Source organism: Haematobia irritans, chromosome 1, assembly GCF_050003625.1.
Source record: "Haematobia irritans isolate KBUSLIRL chromosome 1, ASM5000362v1, whole genome shotgun sequence".
In the NCBI taxonomy this organism is placed as follows: Eukaryota; Metazoa; Arthropoda; class Insecta; order Diptera; family Muscidae; genus Haematobia; species Haematobia irritans.
The window spans coordinates 53,256,016-53,276,434 of record NC_134397.1 but is presented as its reverse complement, the minus strand read 5'-3'; the positions used below and the strand labels follow the sequence as shown (position 1 = coordinate 53,276,434).

The following is a 20,419-nucleotide window of genomic DNA, read 5'->3' as shown; positions in this document are numbered from 1 at the left end:
TGTGTGTGTTTGTGCTGGTAATGCAAACAAAAAACGAGTTAGTTAGGTGACTGTTTGAAAACTGCAAGTTTCCGTTTCCGTTTAATGGCCGTTGTTCAAAATGAGCGTTGAAGTTTTTTTGTGTGTGTTCTCAACGCTATGCACATTTGTTTTTTGGTAAACTGATTTTATTTTTTTTGTGTGAAATATTTATACTTGCGCATATGAGATGACCTGACAACGCCACATTTGTCAACTTTCATTTCATTATAATGAGCATTCATTGAGTGCGGCTATGCGGTCTGTTGCTGAACAACACAGCCTGTATGCAGGCAGTGTGCATGTATTTTTTGTGAAATAAATTTCAAATGAGATTTAAATTTCTATTTGAATATAAAATTTAATTTTCATAGGAATTTTGTAGCTAAATAACCAGATTGTTAATGGGAAATAATACAAATAGGAAGTAACCAATCCCACCTTAAGGTACTTAAAAAAATTATATTTACGATGTGCCAGTTTGGCGGTCCCAAAAGAGTCCGCAGTTCAATGGGATCTACATAGGTGGACAGCAAATACGACCTTATGTGTAAGGAGAGGTTTCTAACCTAGTGCACCCTGTTGGCTCCCATGTTTTCAGCTTAAAATTGTTTTTGATTTTAATAAAAAAAAGCTCGCCATGTCTTTCGTAGAAAACTTCTACTTTTACCCTTTCAGGACACCATCCTTTAATTAATAATTACCAAATTAGCCAACCACCTTTTCATATATTTTTAGATATATTAACAATTTCTTCTTCGCCAATCTCGTTTCCCCTTTTTTTGAACCTCCCCACCCTTGCCTTAATGCACAATGAAAATTTAATAAACATTCAATTATAGAGTCATGCCTTCACACAGAAGGTCCTTTCCTAAGGCAACATACAAGTGTCATTGCTGCTCCGACAACAGCAAATGTGTGAGTTATTATGAATGCGTGAACGCAACTTCAACCCCTCTAGCTTTTTAAATGAAAAAGTGTCGGGTATGGCAAATCATCATTTCGAAATATTTCGAACAGTCAAATTTACTACAGAGCCTGTTGCCAACCCCTAAGGGGTCTCCCTCCAACCATACCTTGCCATCATATTGACATACTGTTTAACCAAATCCATATGTCGTCAGGAATATATTGGAAATTTCCTTCGATTTCCCATAAAAGTCACGTTTTTGCATATGTTTTGAGTAAACCCATCACCGGGGCAATACGCCCACACGCATTCACATACACTCGTACACACACACACCCACTCACTTATATAAGGGCCAAAGAAGATGTACCACAACATCACCAGGATCAGCATAGGAAATGAAAGAAAAACAATTTAATTTCCTTTAAAGCTCTTAAAAAATCAAACATTATTATTTATTCATGATGTAGCATCCCATCTTCCATCAATACCACAAATGAAGAGAAAATGCTTCAGGCTTGAAGATATAAGGGCTTTTTTAATTATTTCATCTCTATAGAATTTTTATTTTTAACTTTCCTTGCTACAAGAAATTTTGTCAAAAATATTAACAAAAAATCAGAAACACTAATTATATAGGAAATTTTCTCAAAAGTTCTTGGCATTTTGCCTAAATTTATATAAAAATGTCTATAAGAAATTTTGTTGAAATTTCAATTCATATTATACTTTTTATACCCTCCACCATAGGTATATTAACTTTGTCATTCCGTTTGTAACACATCGAAATATTGCTCTAAGACCCCATAAAGTATATATATTCTGGGTCGTGGTGAAATTCTGAGTCGATCTGAGCAAGTCCGTCCGTCCGTCCGTCTATTGAAATCACGCTAACTTCCGAACGAAACAAGCTATCGACTTGAAACTTGGCACAAGTAGTTGTTATTAATGTAGGTCGGATGGTATAGCAAATGGGCCATATCGGTCCACGTTTACGTATAGCCCCCATATAAACGGACCCCCAAATTTGGCTAGCCGATCCTCTAAGAGAAGCAAATTTCATCCGATCCGGCTGAAATTTTGTACATGGTGTTAGTATATGGTCTCTAACAACCATGCAAAAATTGGTCCACATCGGTCCATAATTATATATAGCCCCCATATAAACCGACCCCCCGATTTGGCTTGCCGAGCCTCTGAGAGAAGCAAATTTCATCCGATCCGGCTGAAATTTGGTACATGGTGTTGGTATATGATCTCTAACAACCAGGGCTGTGGAGTCGAGCCAATTTTGCTCGATAACTAATATAACTAAATCTCATTTTAATACCACTAATTTGTAGTTCTATTGTGGGGGTACCGTAAGTGGATCGATATAACGTATCGTATTTATTTGTGCAAAAAAAGGTATTAGTTTCACATTAGATGCCAATTGAACTCTATATTTCAAATTTAGGGCAATGTTTAATAAATAAAATAATGATATAAATACCCATCATAATATGAGAAGATACCAACAGTATATGTATTTGTGGACCAAAATTATTGATACTATCTCAAATCCTTTAAATTTGTTGCGAGCTATATAAAGGTTTATATTCCCATATGCATGAATTTGAATCTGAATCGATTTAGACAAAATTGTATATACTTCTACAAAATCTATGTACTTAAAATTTAAATCTAACATTATGGGACGTAACACAATTTTAACAAAAAATAAAAATGCAAGGAAAGTCTAAAGTCGGGTGGGCCGATTATAATATACTCTGCACAACTTTGTATTTAGATCTACATTTTGACAAAAAATATCAAATAAGACTTCTACAAAATCTCGGGCAATATTTGGGAAATATTTATAATTGTTTAGACAATTTCGCAAAAATGCATTTCGCAAAAATGCATTTATAAGTTTTCGACTTAGCAGTCAGTATCAGTGAGCATACAATTTTGGAAAAATTTTTGTCTAGTAAATAAAATTTCGCAAAATTTTATGTAGAAATAAAATTTTGCAAAATTTTCTACAGAAACAAAATTTTGACTAAATTTTCTATAGAAATAAAATTTTGGCAAAATTTTCTATAGAAATCAAATTTTGGCCAAATATATAGAAATAAAATTTTGAATAAAATTTTTATAGAAATAAAATTTTGCAAAATTTTTATAGAAATAAAATTTTGCAAAAATTATCAATAGAAATACAACTAAAAAAAATTGTGTAGTAAACAAAATTTTGCAAAATTTTCTATAGAAATAAAATTTTGCAAAATATTCTATAGAAACAAAATTTTAACTAAATTTTCTATAGAAATAATATTTTGACTAAATTTTATATAGAAAAAAATATTTTTCTAGTAATAAAATTTTGAATACAGTTTTTATAGCAGTGAGTATCAGTGAGCATCAGTAAGAAAAAAAATGAGAAAATTTGCTATAGAAATAAAATTTGACAATTTTTTCTTATAGAAATAAAATTTTGAAAAAATTATCAATAAAAATACAATTTTAGAAAATTTTTTGTGTAGTAAATAAAATTCTGCAAAATATTCTACAGAAACAAAATATTGACTACATTTTCTATAGAAATAAAATTTTGACAAACTTTTCTATAGAAATAAAATTTTGACCAAATTTTCTAATAAAAAATCTTTTACTATAAAATTTTGGCAAAAATTTTCTATAGAAATAAAATTTTGACTTAAATTTTTATAAAAATAAAATTATGAATAGAAATAAAATTTTGAAAAAATTTTTGTGTAACAAACAAAATTTTCTATAGAAATAAAATTTTGCAAAATATTCTATAGAAACAAAATTTTGATTAAATTTTCTATTGAAATAAAAATTTACTAAATTTTCTATTGAAAAAATATTTCTATAGTAATAAAATTTTGAATAAATATTTAATAGAAATAAAATTTAGACAAAATTTTTGATAGAAATAACTTTTTGACAAAATTTTCTATAAAAAACAACGTTGAAAAAATTTTCTATCAATATTCCACATACGTATATGGCCTTAAAATAAAATTAAAAAAATAATTTCGATTGTTCGAAATATTTCATATAAATTGATATGGGAGTCTAACATTCTAGGAAACATAAAAAGATAGCCGTAATTGGAAGTTGATTTTCATTTACAATCATGCTGTACATTGATCGAATGAATAACGCAATGGAAACTAATTTGCGTAAAAACTTGCTTAGTTACATAAATGTGAAGTGTTTTAAAAAATTTGGTTTAGCCGGAGTCGGAGTCGAGCAACATTTTTACGACTCCGACTCCAGCAAAATCTTCAAACTCCGACTCCAAGACTCCGACTCCGGCTCCACAGCCCTGCTAACAACCATGCAAAAATTGGTCTACATCGGTCCATAATTATATATAGCCCCCATATAAACCGATCCCCAGATTTGGCTTGCGGAGCCTTTAAGAGAAGCAAATTTCATCCGATCCGGCTGAAATTTGGTACATGGTGTTGGTATATGATCTCTAACAACCATGCAAAAATTGGTCCACATCGGTCCATAATTATATATAGCCCCCATATAAACCGATCCCCAGATTTTACCTCCGGAGCCTCGTGGAAGAGCAAAATTCAACCGATTCGGTTGAAATTTGGTATGTGGTGTTAATATATGGCCTCAAACACCCATGCAAACATTGATCGAAATCGTTCCATAATTATATATAGGCCCCATATAAACCGATCCCCAGATTTGACCTCCGAAGCCCCTTGGAAGAGCAAAGTTCATCCGATTCGGTTGAAATTTGGTACGTGATGTTAGTATATGGTATCCAACAACCATGCAGGAATTGGTTTATATCAGTCCATAAGTATATATAGCTCCCATATAAACCGATCCCCAGATTCGACCTCCGGTGCCTTTTTGAGAAGCAAAATTCATCCGATCTGGTTGAAATTTGGTACGTGGTAGTAGTAGATGATATTTAACAACCATGCCAAAAGAGCTCCATATCAGTCCATAATCATATATAGCCCCCATATAAACCGATCCCGAGATTTGGTTTTGGAGCCTCTTGGAGGAGCAAATTTCATTGGAGTCAGTTGAAATTTGGTACATTGTGCTAGTATATGGCCGTTAACAACCATGTCTAACTAGGTCCATATCGGTCCATAGTTATATATAGCCCTCAGATAAATAGATCCCCAATCACACAAAAATTGGTCCATATTTATTTATTTATTTAGGCTAAAGGGTACCAGCCGTTTTGATATAAACAGTGAAGTACAGTTATAACATAAAATATAGATGAATAAAATACAAAATAAATACAATACTTTAAAATTAGAGACAAATAATAATATACACATTTATATAATTTTAATAATAAAAGAAAATTTATGTATGAAACAATACAATAATAAAAATGACTTATTAAATAAAACAAAAATAAGAAAAATGGACAAAGATAAATATAATATATAATAGTAAACGATTTAATTGTGAGGAAAGAGATTATAATAATCAGGAACAAGATAACAACAGGAGAAAAATCAAGTTCATAATTGTATATAGTCCACATATAAGCGACCCCATATTTCAATTCTGGTTCTCTACGTACCGTGCAAAAGTCCATGTCGATTCGTAATTATTTGTAGACTTACCTATACATGCCTTTTTTGTCTAATATATACCACGTATGGACTAACTCACAATTTAGAAAACGATGATAAGAACTTTTAAGATACCACAACCCAATTAATTCGATTGTGGATGACAGTCTTTCGTAGAAGTTTATACGCAATCCATGGTGGAGGGTACATAAGATTCGGCCTGGCCGAACTTACGGCCATATATTCTTGTTTTTTTTTTTTTTTTAATTCCCTTGATAAAATTTTTTTCTCATAATTCATTTGCCAAAAGGAGTTTCTCAAATGTTCTTTGCTGTAAAACTTCTCCAAAAAATATATAGGAATTTTTGCCAATATTTCTTTACTATATAAAATTTTACCAAAATTTTATATATAGAAATATAGAGAAATTTCTTTACTATTTTTTAGGTTAGAATTTTTTTCCTATTTTATTTACTATATATTTTTAAAATTTTACTTCTCTAAAAAATTTTGGTCAATATTTCTTTGTTTTAAAAGATTTTTTCAAAATTTATTTTCCACTTGGAATTTATTTATTTTATTTGAATAACAGATGTCATATTTTTGCCAATATTGTTTTCCTATAATTAGTTGTTTTTTTTTTTTCAAAATCATTTCACTGTAGGAAGTTTTGTCAAAGTTTCTTAGCTTTAAGTGATTTTCTCAAAAATTTTTTTCTATATGAAATTACCTTAATATTTCATATAATTTTGTATACAGGAGATTTAAAAAATTATGAACTAGAGTAGGTTAGGTTAGTATAGTGACAGCCCGATATTTAAGGCTCACTTAGACTATATAGTCCATTGCGATACCACAGTGGTGAACTGAACTGGATAGTCTATTTGAGCCTGAAATAAATCGGGCTGCCATATCCCCAAATGTATATGCTATAGAAAATTTTCTTAAAATTTCTTTGCTACAGGAAATGTTGACAAAGTTTCTTTATTATAAGAACATTTTGTATAAATTATAGGAAATTGTGTCAATATTTCTCCATTATAGGAAATTTTGTCAAAAGTTTATTATTTTTTTGCAATTGTAAATTTTGTAAAAATTTCTTTGTATTAGAATTTAAAAAATAATGTTTTTTTATCAATTTTTTTTCTATAGGATATACTGTCGAGATTTCTTGGCCTTTAGATTTTTTTTTAATCTCTTTATTGCAGGAAGTTTTGTCAATTTTTTTTTGCTAAGCTAATTTTTGTGTCATAGAAATTTTTGTCGTGTGTCTTAGTTATAAAATCCAATATTTCGTTTTTAATTATTGTATTTTTAAGGAAATAAATTTTGTCAAAAAACACAATTTTATAGGTTTTGGCTTTTGTGGTTTCTGCAAAACTACTTAAACATTTTTACCTTCCCCCCTTGTTTCAATTTTATCTTCTTTAGAAAATTATGTAAAAATTGCTAGCGTTTATTTGTACTGGTGTTTTCTCAAGACCAACTCAACCTTTATTTTCCCTACTGGGCTATTGGATAATGTGTTCTTCCCTTCGTTGTGTTGTTGCTAATATATTCGGTAATAACCAACATCCAAGAGGATTGCTTGATTGGAAAGATGACTTTATGGATTCAAGATAAATCATTTTTGAACTTAAACACAAAGTTATGAAATTTTGCAATCTACTCCTTCCACTTCATAAAAAAAGTTTGCTTTTAGGGTATTACTAAAGCTCTTACATGACATCTTATACTTTCTTCTTCGACTATCTAATATTGGAACAAAATTTATTCAACAAAATATTTGAATTTGAAGTTATCATATAGGAAATCAAATTTAACAAGTTTTAGTTAAAGTTGTCCTTTTAGAAAAACATAAAATAAAAAGTGAAGAAAACTAAATAGATTTATACTGAAAGGAATTATTTTCCACATTAAAAAAATTATGAATTTAAACTTTAAAATTAAAAATTCAATTCAACGCGGTTGAATTGCATATTTCTAACAAAATAGCTGGGTTTTCTATGAAACCATTTCAATTAGGAATCGCTTAGAAAATTCATTTCAGTGCCTTTTGATCAAGGATATTTATAGAGGATTTTAGAATTTTTGTCTGTTGTAAGCTGAATTAGAATTAAGGTGGAAGAAGATATTTTATAAAAATTTCTCAATTCGGTCGCTTTGGAATAATAAATAGTCCAGATGCAGCATAGTTCCAAAAATCTGTGACAGATTTTCCATAGACTCTAATACATCTGTGTTTTCTTTGGCGAATTTATAATTCTGCTAACTTTAATTACTGAAGACAGGGCTTTATAATATTTCATTAATTTAATCATATTCTCAGCCGGTTTAAATTAAGAATTTTAATAAACTTTTTTTTGGCAGGCAACCATAGGTTAAGTTTGTTATTTAGATTTATGAGGATACGTTACTTGGACCTGATTAATATCATTGTTCTCAAAGAAATTGCTAATTTAAAATCTGCTTATACATTTTTATTAAATTAATATTGGCACTTAATGAAATGAATCTTGTTTTTTTTTTTTTTTTTATTCTGGGATCTATAGAATTTAAACCGAATAAAAAATATCCATAATTTTTCTATTGATTTTTTTATTGTTCCCATTCCAAAAACAAAAAAAGAAAAATGCAAAAATTTAATAAACCCAAATAAGCAACCATGAAACGAAATTCATGTTAAACGTGACTTCCTTTATTTTGACGGTAAGCATTTTGTTTTAAACAATATGGCATTATTGAATACCTTCCTAAATTCAATCAAAGTGAAAATCCCTGAATAAGAAAAATGAAAGAAAATGAAAACAGGTGGGCCACTTCATAACAATTTCGTCCGTCACATTTATCAACCAAAAAGTGAAAAAAAGTTCCTTGGAATTCTTGCCAATTTTTTTCACTTTTTCTTCTTCATTTTCTTGTGTAGATTGATTGGCTGTCAAAGAGAGAGACTGAATCAATGCACTGGTATAACAGCCCCCTCAGGGAAAGAATCAGGCTAGTTAGGACAACATGATTTTTCTTCGCCCGTTCATATTTGGCTACGGTCATGTCTCCACTTTGAATTTAGCAACGATTGCTCGTTGCTCGACATGTTGATGTGGTTCTGCCTATTGATTTGATTGTTTAATGGGAAAAAGAAATGATTTTGACAGTTATTACATTTGGTCCAATCCCAAAATGCAAACGAGTAGGTTAGAAGAGAACAAAGAATAATTTAAGGGTAGTGGTTAAGGGAATTTAATTGAAACGACGCCAAAGAAAACGAACTTTCTACAGAGACAGAAGCACCAAAAAAACAGCTTGCGGCATAATTCCAACTGTTCTGCCATTAACTGAACGGCATCAATGGAATAACAATCCTTAAACACAAATTCGTTGTTTTTGTTTTTTCTTTGTAACGCTGTTGTTTACATCCGCAAAACCCTCATTTTTTCTTTAGCTATAACATTTTTCCAAAAAAACTTTCCTACCTGACATCGATGTATCCGTTTCCGTTTAGAATTCGAAAACCAAAATCATCAACACGTATATCGACACAGCAATTTCAAATTGAATAAATTACAGAACTAAAAAAAACGAAATGAATAAAAAGTATTGAAAGCGACAAGGCATTAGAGACTAAAAAAAACACTACCAATCAAATCCCTGATTGGCTAGCCTGGTTATACATCAGAAGTCTTCAATTTATTTTCTAAAGAAAGAAGTCTTCAATTTATTTTCTAAAGAAAATTTTCTTAAAATTTTATATCTGTGGAAAATTTTCTCAAAGTTTTATTTCTATAGAAAAATTTTGTCAAAATTTTAGTTCTATAGAAAATTTTGTCAAAATTTTATTTTTATAGAAAATTTTGTCAACATTTTATTGTTATAGAAAATTTTGTCAAAATTTTATTTTTATAGAAAATTTTGTCAACATTTTATTTTTATAGAAAATTTTGTCAAAATTTTATTTCTATAGAAATTTTTGGCAAAATTTGATTTATATAGAAAATTTTGTCAAAATTTTATTCCTATAGAAAATTTTATCAAAATTTTTTATTTTTAGAAAATTTTCTCAAAATTTTATTCCTATAGAAAATTTTCTCAAAATTTTATTGTTGCATAGAACATTTTAGTTAAATTTTATATCTATACAAAATTTTGTAAATATTTTATTGCTATAGATAATTTTATCAAAATTTTATTTCTATATAAAAATTTCTCAACATTTTATTTTTATAAGATTTTTTGTCAAGATTTTATTTCTACACAAAATCTTGTCAAAATTTTATTTCTGTAGTAAATCATGTCAAAATTGTATTTCTATAGAAAATTTTGTCAAAACTTGTTTTGCTATAGAAAATTGTGTTCACAATTTTTATTTCTATAGAAAATTTTGTCAAAATTTTATTTTTATAGAAAATTTTGTCAACATTTTATTTTTATAGAAAATTTTGTCAAAATTTTATTTCTATAGAAATTTTTGGCAAAATTTGATTTATATAGAAAATTTTGTCAAAATTTTATTTCTATAGAAAATTTTATCAAAATTTTTTATTTTTAGAAAATTTTCTCAAAATTTTATTCCTATGGAAAATTTTCTCAAAATTTTATTCCTATGGAAAATTTTCTCAAAATTTTATTGTTGCATAGAACATTTTAGTTAAATTTTATATCTATACAAAATTTTGTAAAAATTTTATTGCTATAGATAATTTTATCAAAATTTTATTTCTATATAAAAATTTCTCAACATTTTATTTTTATAAAATTTTTGTCAAGATTTTATTTCTACACAAAATCTTGTCAAAATTTTATTTCTGTAGTAAATCATGTCAAAATTTTATTTCTGTAGTAAATCATGTCAAAATTTGTTTTGCTATAGAAAATTGTGTTCACAATTTTTTTATTTCTATAGAAAATTTTGTCAAAATTTTATTTTTATAGAAAATTTTGTCAACATTTTATTTTTATAGAAAATTTTGTCAAAATTTTATTTTTATAGAAAATTTTGTCAACATTTTATTTTTATAGAAAATTTTGTCAAAATTTTATTTCTATAGAAATTTTTGGCAACATTTGATTTATATAGAAAATTTTGTCAAAATTTTATTCCTATAGAAAATTTTGTCAAAATTTTATTTCTTTAGAAAATTTTCTCAAAATTTTATTGCTATAGAAAATTTTGTCAACATTTTATTCTTATAGAAAACTTTCTCAAAATTTTATTTCTATGCAATATTTTAGTTCAATTTTATATATATACAAAATTTTGTAAAAATTTTATTTCTATATAAAAATTTCTCAACATTTTATTTTTATACAAATTTTTGTCAAAATTTTATTTTTACACAAAATCTTGTCAAAATTTTATTTCTATAGTAAATCATGTAAAAATTTTTGTTTCTAGAGAAAATTTTGTCAAAATTTGTTTTGCTATAGAAAATTGTGTTCACAATTTTACCTCTATAGAAAATTTTGTTAAAAATTTCATCTCTATAGAAAATTTTGTTTAAAATTTCATCTCTATAGAAAATTTTGTTAAAAATTTCATCTCTATAGAAAATTTTGCTCAAAATTGTAGCTCTATAAAATTTTGTTCAAAATTTTATTTTTATAGAATATTGTCCAAATTTTTTTATATAGAATGTTTTGCCAAAATTTTATTTATATAGAAAATTTTTGCAAAATTTAATTTCTATAGACAGTTTTGTCATAATTTTACTTCTATAGAAAATTCTCTCAAACTTTTATTTCTATAGAACATTTTATAAAAATTTTATATCTATAGAAAATTTTATCAAAATTTTATATCTATAGAAAATTTTATAAAAATTTTATTTCTATAGATTTTTTTTTTAAATTTTATTTTTATAGAAATTTTTTTGAAAATTTTATTTCTATAGAAAATTTTGTCAAAATTTTATTTCTGTAGTAAATGTTGTCAAAATTTAATTTCGATAGAAAATTTTGTCGAATTTTTTTTTCTAAAAAATTTGGCAAAATATTATTTCTAGTGATTTTTTTTTCAAAATTTTATTTATATAGAAAATTTTTGCAAAATTTAATTTCTATAGACAGTTTTGTCATAATTTTACTTCTATAGACAATTTTGTCAACATTTTATATCTATAGAAAATTTTGTCAAAATTTTATTTCTATAGATTTTTTTTTCAAAATTTTATTTCTATAGAAAATTTTGTCAAAATTTTATTTCTGTAGAAAATTTTTTCAAAATTTAATTTCGATAGAAAATTTTGTCGAAATTTTATTTCTGTAGAAAATTTTGTCAAAATTTTATTTCTAAAAAAAATTGGCAAAATTTTATTTTTAGATAATTTTTTTTCAAATTTTTATTTCTATAGAAAATTTTATCAACAATTTACTTCTATAGAATATTATGTGAAATTTTTATTTCTATTGAATCTTTTGTGAAAATTTTATTTCTATTGAAAATTTATTTAAAATATTATCTTTATAGAAAATTTTGTCAAAATGTTATCTCTATAGAAAATTCTGTCAAAATTTTATTTCTAAAGAAAATTTTGTCAATATTTTATTTCTATAGAAAATGTTTTATTTCTATAGAAAAATTTTCAAAACTTTATTTTTATAGAAAATGTTGTCAAAATATTATTTTTATAGAAAATTTTGTCAAAACTTTATTTTTATAGAAAATTTTGTCAAAATTTTATTTCTATAGAAAATTTTGTAAAAATTTTATTTTTATAGAAAATTTTTGCAAAATTTTATTTCTATAGAAAATTGTGCCAAAATTTTACTTCTATTTACTTATAGTTGGAGAGGAAGTCTATTAAAACATCGAGAATTTCACCAATTTACCAAACGGTAAAAAATCTAATTATTTTGGTAACCATGCATGTATACCGCCTGAAAATATGCAATCATTAAAATTATGATTTTGTTATAGTAGGAAAACTAGGTGTCTCCCACGAATTTTTATTTTTATTGTAATAGTGTTATATCTCATCTCTCAGTTTTATATCTATCTAAATTTTATTTAAAAAGTCTTATATTATTTTTTAAAGATAAATATTTTAATTCTTTTAAATACATCATAGTTGTCATACATGACCCCTATAGTGAAGAGCAGTATACAAATTCTATCGCATAATGTATGGGATTTGCCCAAGTATATTATCCTCACAAACTTGTCCTTGTTTTTATTCAACATATTCTCATTTTCGTATAAGACACACATTTGTGAATTTATTTTAACAACAATCATCACTTCTTGTTTTGTTGTCTTTTTATTATTTTTCCCTTTTAAAGTCTTAAGAATTATTAAAAAAAAAAAAACAAATTCTTACAACAAGAACACACTTTAATGATAATATAGAGAGAAAAAAATAAATGCCAAAATTGTCATAAAAAATTGTAGTTAATGATATTTGCCATCTAGTCTACTTACCGTAAAGAATATTTCGTTTAGATGATAATTGTAGGCATTACGAACATAAGTCCTGATAATTTTATCACGTCTCTCGCCTTCGAAACCATTCTGAATGTCATGGGCACTGAAACGCCAAATCGATTCACCAGTGACAACACCAAAAAGGACATCATAATGACCGGCAACCATGCCGCCAAAGCCATTACCGCCACCAGGACCACCATTGAAATACCCGCCACCACCACCACCGTTGCCACCATAATTGCTGCCACCACTGCCGGAAGAGCCGCCGCCATCTGATGATGAGCGTTTGCGTGTCATTAAATCATCGATATCGAGATTGGAATGACCGGGACGTATAACGACGCCATCAACCTAAATGAATGAAAGAAGGCAGACAAAAAGAAATACAGATGAAAAATGATATAAATAAATTAAGAGAATTTCAAGAGAAACACAAAGACCCAGCTAATGTTATCCGATTTTCGAAATGGGAAAAATTGAAACTATTAAATAATTGAAGAGGAGTTGCAAGGCAAAACAAAAATGATAAAAAGTACCTCAAGATTTCGTGATTCTCGGAGAGGATTAATGGTTTTACTTAAAAAAATAATTTTGATTCATTTTAAAGCACGCGATTTATGAAGGTAAATATTTGACTTTTTCCTGACATTATTACAAGAACAAGTAAGAACATATCTAAGAATTTGAGGGATCTATTAAAATAAATTTGCGATAAAAGTTACATACCCGACGATATTTTGCTGAAAGATTACTTCCAGTACATTCACATGTGTATACTGGACGGTCAAACACAGAGAAACGGACGGACGAACAGCTCGTGCAGGCATATACAATTACTTTCGAATTGTTGAAATATCCGCTGAGAGATAGAGGTGTGAACTCGCCCACTCAGTAAATCCTATACTGGTCACACATGTAATTGCTAGCTCTAAGATAAATATCTATCAATCTCTCCAGAGCTTGGTTGCCACTCAAGCCACAAAAAAATATCTAACAAAATTGAGAGAAAACTTTACCAAAAAAACAACCATTCCTTAGAAAGTTTTGCCAAAATTTTATTTCTATATAAAATATTGTCAAAATGTTATTTGTTTAGAAAATGTTGTCAATTTTTTTTTTCAATTTTGTCAAAATTTTATTTCTATAGAAAATTTTGTCAAAATTTTATTTCTACAGAAAATTTTGTCAAAATTTTATATCTATAGAAAATTTTACCAAAATTTTATTTCTATCGAAAATTTTGTCAAAATTTTATTTATATAGAAATTTTATCAAACTTTAATTTCTATAGAAAATTTTGTCAAAAGTGTAATTCTATAGAAATTTTTGTCAAAAGTATATTTCTATATAAAATTTTGTCAAAATTTTATTTCTTTTTTATTTTGACAAAAGTTTATTTCTATAGAAAATTTTGTCAAAATTGTATTTCTAAAGAAAATTTTGTCAAAATTTTATTTCTATAGAAAACTTTGTCAAAATTTTATTTCTACAGAAAATTTTGTCAATATTTTATTTTTAAAGAAAATTTTGTCATAATTTTATTTCTATAGAAAATTTTGTCACATTTTTATTTCTATAGAGTATACTGTCAACATTTTATTTCTATAGAAAAAGTTGTCAAAATTTTATTTCTATGGAAAATTTTGTCAACATTTTATTTCTATCGAAAATTTTGTCAAAATTTTAGTTCTATAGAAAACCTTGTCAAAATTTTATTTCTATAGAAAATTTTGTCAATATTTTATTTTTATAGAAAACTTTGTCATAATTTTATTTCTATAGAAAATTTTGTCAAATTTTTATTTCTATAGAAAACTTTGTCAAAGCTTTATTTGTATAAAAAAATTTGTTAATATTTTATTTTTATAGAAAATTTTGTCATAATTTTATTTCTATAGAAAATTTTGTACAATTTTTATTTCTATAGAGTATATTGTTAAAAATTTTATTTTTTAGAAAATTTTGTCAACAAAATTTATTTCTATACAAAATTTTGTCAAAATTTTATTTCTATAGAAAATTTTGTTAAAATTTTATTTCTATAGAAAACTTTGTCAAAATTTTATTTCTATAGAAAATTTTGTCAATTTTTTATTTTTATAGAAAATTTTGTCATAATTTTACTTCTATAGAAAATTTCGTCAAATTTTTATTTCTATAGAGTATATTGTCAAAATTTTATTTTTATGTAAAATTTTCTCAAAATTTTATTTCTATAGAAAATTTTGTCAAAATTTTATTTCATTCGTTTTGTTTTGTTATTGTTGGTTTTGTTCTTTAAGCATTGTTGTTGTTTTTTATTGCAGCTTAAAACCATACATTGACTAAACTACAAGTGTAGCTTAACCAATGAGGAAAATAATGTTTGTCAAATTTATTTGAGCAAAGCCCCATAGACTGCAAGATGGTTGGATGGACGCACGTTTCGGAATTACCACATTCCTCATCAGCATTCTCTACTTGCAGCAATACTATCAACCAATTATCAGAATAAATTCAGGCAGTTCATTAAACCCAACAATGAACCACACTTGAGCTTCCGGAAAAAGGTTTTACATGATAGCCGGCTTATGCCGAAATAAATTCGTACAAATGTTATTTCTTTAGAAAATATCAAAATTTTATTTGTATTCAAAATTTTGTCAAAATTTTATTTCAATACAAATTTTTGTAAAAATTTTATTTCTATAGAAAATTTTGTCAACAGTATATTTCTATCAAATATTTTGTGAATATTTTGATCTATAGAAAATATTGTCAAAATTTTATTTCTTAAGAAAATTTTGTCAAAATTTTATTTCTACAGAAAATTTTGTCAAATTTTTTTTCTATAGAAAAGTTTACCAAAATTTTATGTCTTCACAAAATTTTGTCAAATTTATTTATTGGAAGTTTTGTCAAACTATAATTTCTATAGAAAATTTTGTCAAAATTGTAATTTTATAGAAAATTTTGTCAAATTTTTATTTCTATAGAGAATATTGTCAAAATGTTATTTCTTAATATATTTTGTCAAAATTTTATTTCGAAAATTTTGTCAAACTTTTATTTCCGTAGCAAATTGTTCTCAAAATGTTATTTTTATAGAAAATGAAGTCAAAATTTTATTTCTATACAAAATTCTGTGAAAATTTTATTTATACAGGAAACTTTGTTAAAATTTGATTTCTACAGAAAACTTTGTTAAAATTTAATTTCTATAGACCATTTTGTCAAAATTGTATTTCTGTTGAAAATTTTGTCACAATTTTATTTCTATAGAATATGTTGTCAAAATTTTATTTCTATAGCAAATTTTGTTAAAATTTTATTTCTATTGAAAATTTTGTCAACTTTTTTACTTCTATAGAAAATTTTTGTCAAAATTTTATACCTATAGAAATTTTTGTCAAAATTTTATTTCTACTGAAAATTTTGTAAAAATTTTATTTCTATAGAGAATATTGTCAAAATGTTATTTTTTAGCATATTTTGTCAAAATTTTATTTCGACAATTTTGTCAAAATTTTATTTCCGTAGCACTTTTTTCTCAAAATTGTATTTCTATAGAAATTTTTCTCAAACTTTTATTTCTATAGAAAATGCTGTAAAAATTTTATTTCTATATAAAATTCTGTGAAAATTTTATTTATACAGGAAACTTTGTTAAAATTTGATTTTACAGAAACTTTGTTAAAATTTAATTTGTATGGACCATTTTGTCAAAATTGTATTTCTGTAGAAAATTTTGTCAAAATTTTATATCTATAGAATATGTTGTCAAAATTTTATTTCTATAGCAAATTTTGTTAAAATTTTATTTCTATTGAAAATTTTGTCAACTTTTTACTTTTATAGAAAATTTTTGTCAAAATTTTATACCTAGAGAAATTTTTGTCAAAATTTTATTTCTATAGAAATTTATGTCAAAATTTTAGTTCTATTGAAAATTTTGTCAAAATTTTATTTCTATAGAAAATTTTAGTTCTATAGAAGATTTTGTCAAATTTTTATTTCTATAGAAAATATTGTTAAAATTTGATTTCTTTGCAATATTTTGCCGAAATTTTACTTCGATAGACAATTTTCTCAAAATTTTATTTCTGTGGCAAATTTTCTTTTTATAGAAAATTTTCTCAAAATTTTATTTCTATTTTCTCAAAATTTTATTTCTATATAAAATTCTGTGAAAATTTGATTTCTACAGAAAACTTTGTTAAAATTTTATTTCTATACAAAATTTTGTCAAAATTTTATTTCTATTGAAAATTTTGTCAAAATTTGATTTCTATAGAAAATTTTTTCAAAATTTTATTTCTTTAAGGTGAGTACTATGTTCGGCATTTTCACCAAAACACTAAATTAAAAGTACAAATATATTTATGAAGACTATTATATTTTGATCGAGTCTTGCAAAATAATGGATGGAAAAGATCCAAGGAATTGTTTGCAAATAATTTTATATTTCTAAATTAATTAATTAAAAAAAGTAACCGTGAAAACAAGCTGGTTTTCAGTTTGAAAAGTTAACATAGTACTCAGCTTTAGAAAATGTTGTCAAGATTTTTTGATTTCTACAAAAACTTTGTTAAAATTTTACTTCTACAGAAAACTTTGTTAAAATTTAATTTCCATAGCCAATTTTGTCAAAATTTAATTTCCATAGACAATTTTGTCAAAATTTAATTTCTATAAAAAATTTTGTCAAAATTTTATTTCGATGGACAATTTTGTCAAAATTTTATTTCTATAGAAAATTCTGTGAAAATTTTATTTACACAGAAAACTTTATTAAAATTTGATTTCTATAGGATATTTCGTCAAAAATTTATTTCTATAGAAATTTTTGTCAAAATTTTATTGCTATAGAAATTTTGTCAAATGTTTTATTTCTATGAACAATTTTATCAAAATTAAATTTCTATAGAAAATTTTGTAAAAATTTTATTTCTATAGAAAATTTTGTTAAATTTTTATTTCTATAGAAAATATTGTTAAAATTTTATTTCTTTACAATATTTTGTCAAAATTTCATTTCGATGGACAATTTTGTCAATTTTTTTTCTGTAGCAAATTTTCTCAAAAATTTATTTCTATGGAAAATTTTGTCAAAATTTTATTTCTGTTGAAATTTCTGTCAAAATTTTATTTCTGTGGAAAATTTTGTTCAAACTTTTATTTCTGTAGAAAATTTTGTTCAAAATTGTATTTCTACATGAAATTTTGTTTAAATCTTATTTCTATAGACAATTTTGTCAACATTTTATTTCTATAGAAAATGGTGTGAAAATTTGATATCTATGGAGAATGCTCTCAAAATTTTATTTCTATAGAAAGGTTTGTCAAAACTTTATTTCTATAGAATATTTCGTCAATATTTTATTTCGATAGACAATTTTGTCATTATTTTATTTCCACAGAAAACTTTGTTAAAATTTTATTTCTATAGAAAATTTTGTCAAAGTTTTATAGGAAATTTTCACAAAATTTAATTTTTATAGAAAATTTTCTCAAAATTTTATTTCTACAGATAATTGTGTCAAAATTTTGTAAATATTTTATTTATATAGAAATTTTTGTCATTATTCTATTTCTATAGAAAAATTTTTTCAAAATTTTATTTCTATAGAAATTTACCGGCACAATTTCATCATGGCCGGATTATATAAATGACCCAATCCTAGTTAAGGTTTTTTTTTTGAGTTTTGCACTTAGTTTTAAAAATTTGCTAGTGGTAAGTTGTCTCTAAAATATGGCAACTACACATAATGATTTCTTGTTATTTTGCATACAAAGAGCCATCCTAGATGCCATTATTATTTCTCTCAAAGAAAAACGTAATTTAATTTCTTGGGAAAAGTATATCTTCCTCTATATCTTATCATGGAGGAACAAAATAAATTTCAATATAATACGAATAGCTCAATGACTGTCTCTTACTTCTCAATAACTACCTTCTGTATTAAATCCATGACCTAAGTTCATTCACCCATTTGCTCAATGATGGTCATGTAAATCGTTGGATTTTCATAAAATGATTTCTGGAAATTCATTTTCTATTTTGTGGAATTACAATTTTAGTCCTTCCTTTATAAGGAGATCTAATGGAATTGTTGTTGGTGTTGCTTCCTTATAGCTTTTATTTTTTCTACTTCTTTTTTTTTTTTCTTTTTGCTATTTTGCTCCATAGGAACTGGGAAACAAATGCCTATTATTGTGTGGTTTTCCCAAAAAAAAAAAAAAAAAAACAATTCTCTAAAATATCGTGTACACTTTTTCTACAGTTACTGCCATTTCATGTCATAAAAGAACGACTTTCCTGGACTTTCTTTTATGTTTGGAGAGAGAAAAGCCTCGAAAATTCTATTCCATGCAAAGCATTCATGTTAGCTGCATTGTAAGCTAAACTCAATTTTAAAATATGCCACTACCAATTGACTGAGAAGGCATTTTTCTTTTTGTTGTTTAAATTTTATAGCCAGTCTAGTCCTGGTATCTCATGGCTGCCTGCCTGACGGTCTGCCTTCAATCTTCAAATAAGTGAAGTGTAATGGAAGTAGAGTAATTTTCACCATCCATGTTGAGGAGTGTTGGCTACAGCATTTCCATTAGGCATACCAATGTCGAACATGCTATGCGAAGTGTCCTTTCCTGAGCTCTGGTCGTTTTCGTTTTTTTTTTTTTTTTGATGTCAAGTCTTGGATGTCATCGCTCCGTGGCCAAATAAGCTATGCCTTTGTCTTCATTGTTTCATTTTACAGCCTATTATGTTGGATTTTTTGGTCATTCATTCTTCTGGATGTGTGTCATCATATTTTTTTCGCTTTTTTTATATGATACTGGATTTGGCGTTTTTTAATAGAGCACAGTGGGCTTGGAAGTTTAGTAGATCACAGTGGACTTGGAATGAGATATAGTGGTGATTATAATGCTTTGAATTATCCTACAAATACTAAAGGGTGATTTTTTTGCTGTTTATCTTTTGGGCACACTGGTTTAAAGAGCAGACGCACGTTTCGTTTTGGTTTTTACTGTCAAACACCTTCAGTTTGGTCTATATTTTAATCATGCATCGGCTAGTAAATGAACAAAAAATGCGAGCTCTGTTACGTTTTCCAAAGGTACACTTTTTATTGAAAAATTGAGTTCAGCGACGAAGCTTATTTTTGTATCAGTGGTTACGAAATAAGCAGAATTGTCGATTTTGGAGTGAAGCCAAAAGTATTAAAAAAAAAAATACCAACACATGCAGAACAAGTAAGGAAAGCCTAAAGTCGGGCGGGCCGACTATATTATACCCTGCACCACTTTGTGGATCTAAATTTTCGATCCCATATCACATCCGTCAAATGTGTTGGGGGCTATATATAAAGGTTTGTCCCAAATACATACATTAAAATATCACTCGATTTGGACAGAATTTGATAGACTTTTACAAAATCTATAGACTCAAAATTTAAGTTGGCTAATGCACTAGGTTGGAACACAATTTTAGTAAAAAACAAGTAAGGA

At 26.0% G+C, this 20,419-nt stretch overlaps 1 protein-coding gene across 1 annotated transcript in view; it reads right to left on the bottom strand.

Moving 5' to 3' along the window:
* Nlg4 (Neuroligin 4) overlaps positions 1–20,419 on the bottom strand; it is a 458,188-nt gene that overhangs the window by 353,008 nt on the left and 84,761 nt on the right. Inside the window, exon 5 of the mRNA XM_075294829.1 lies at positions 12,923–13,279. Within this exon, the coding sequence (XP_075150944.1) occupies positions 12,923–13,279 (357 nt within the window). The remainder of the gene's footprint in view (positions 1–12,922; positions 13,280–20,419) is intronic.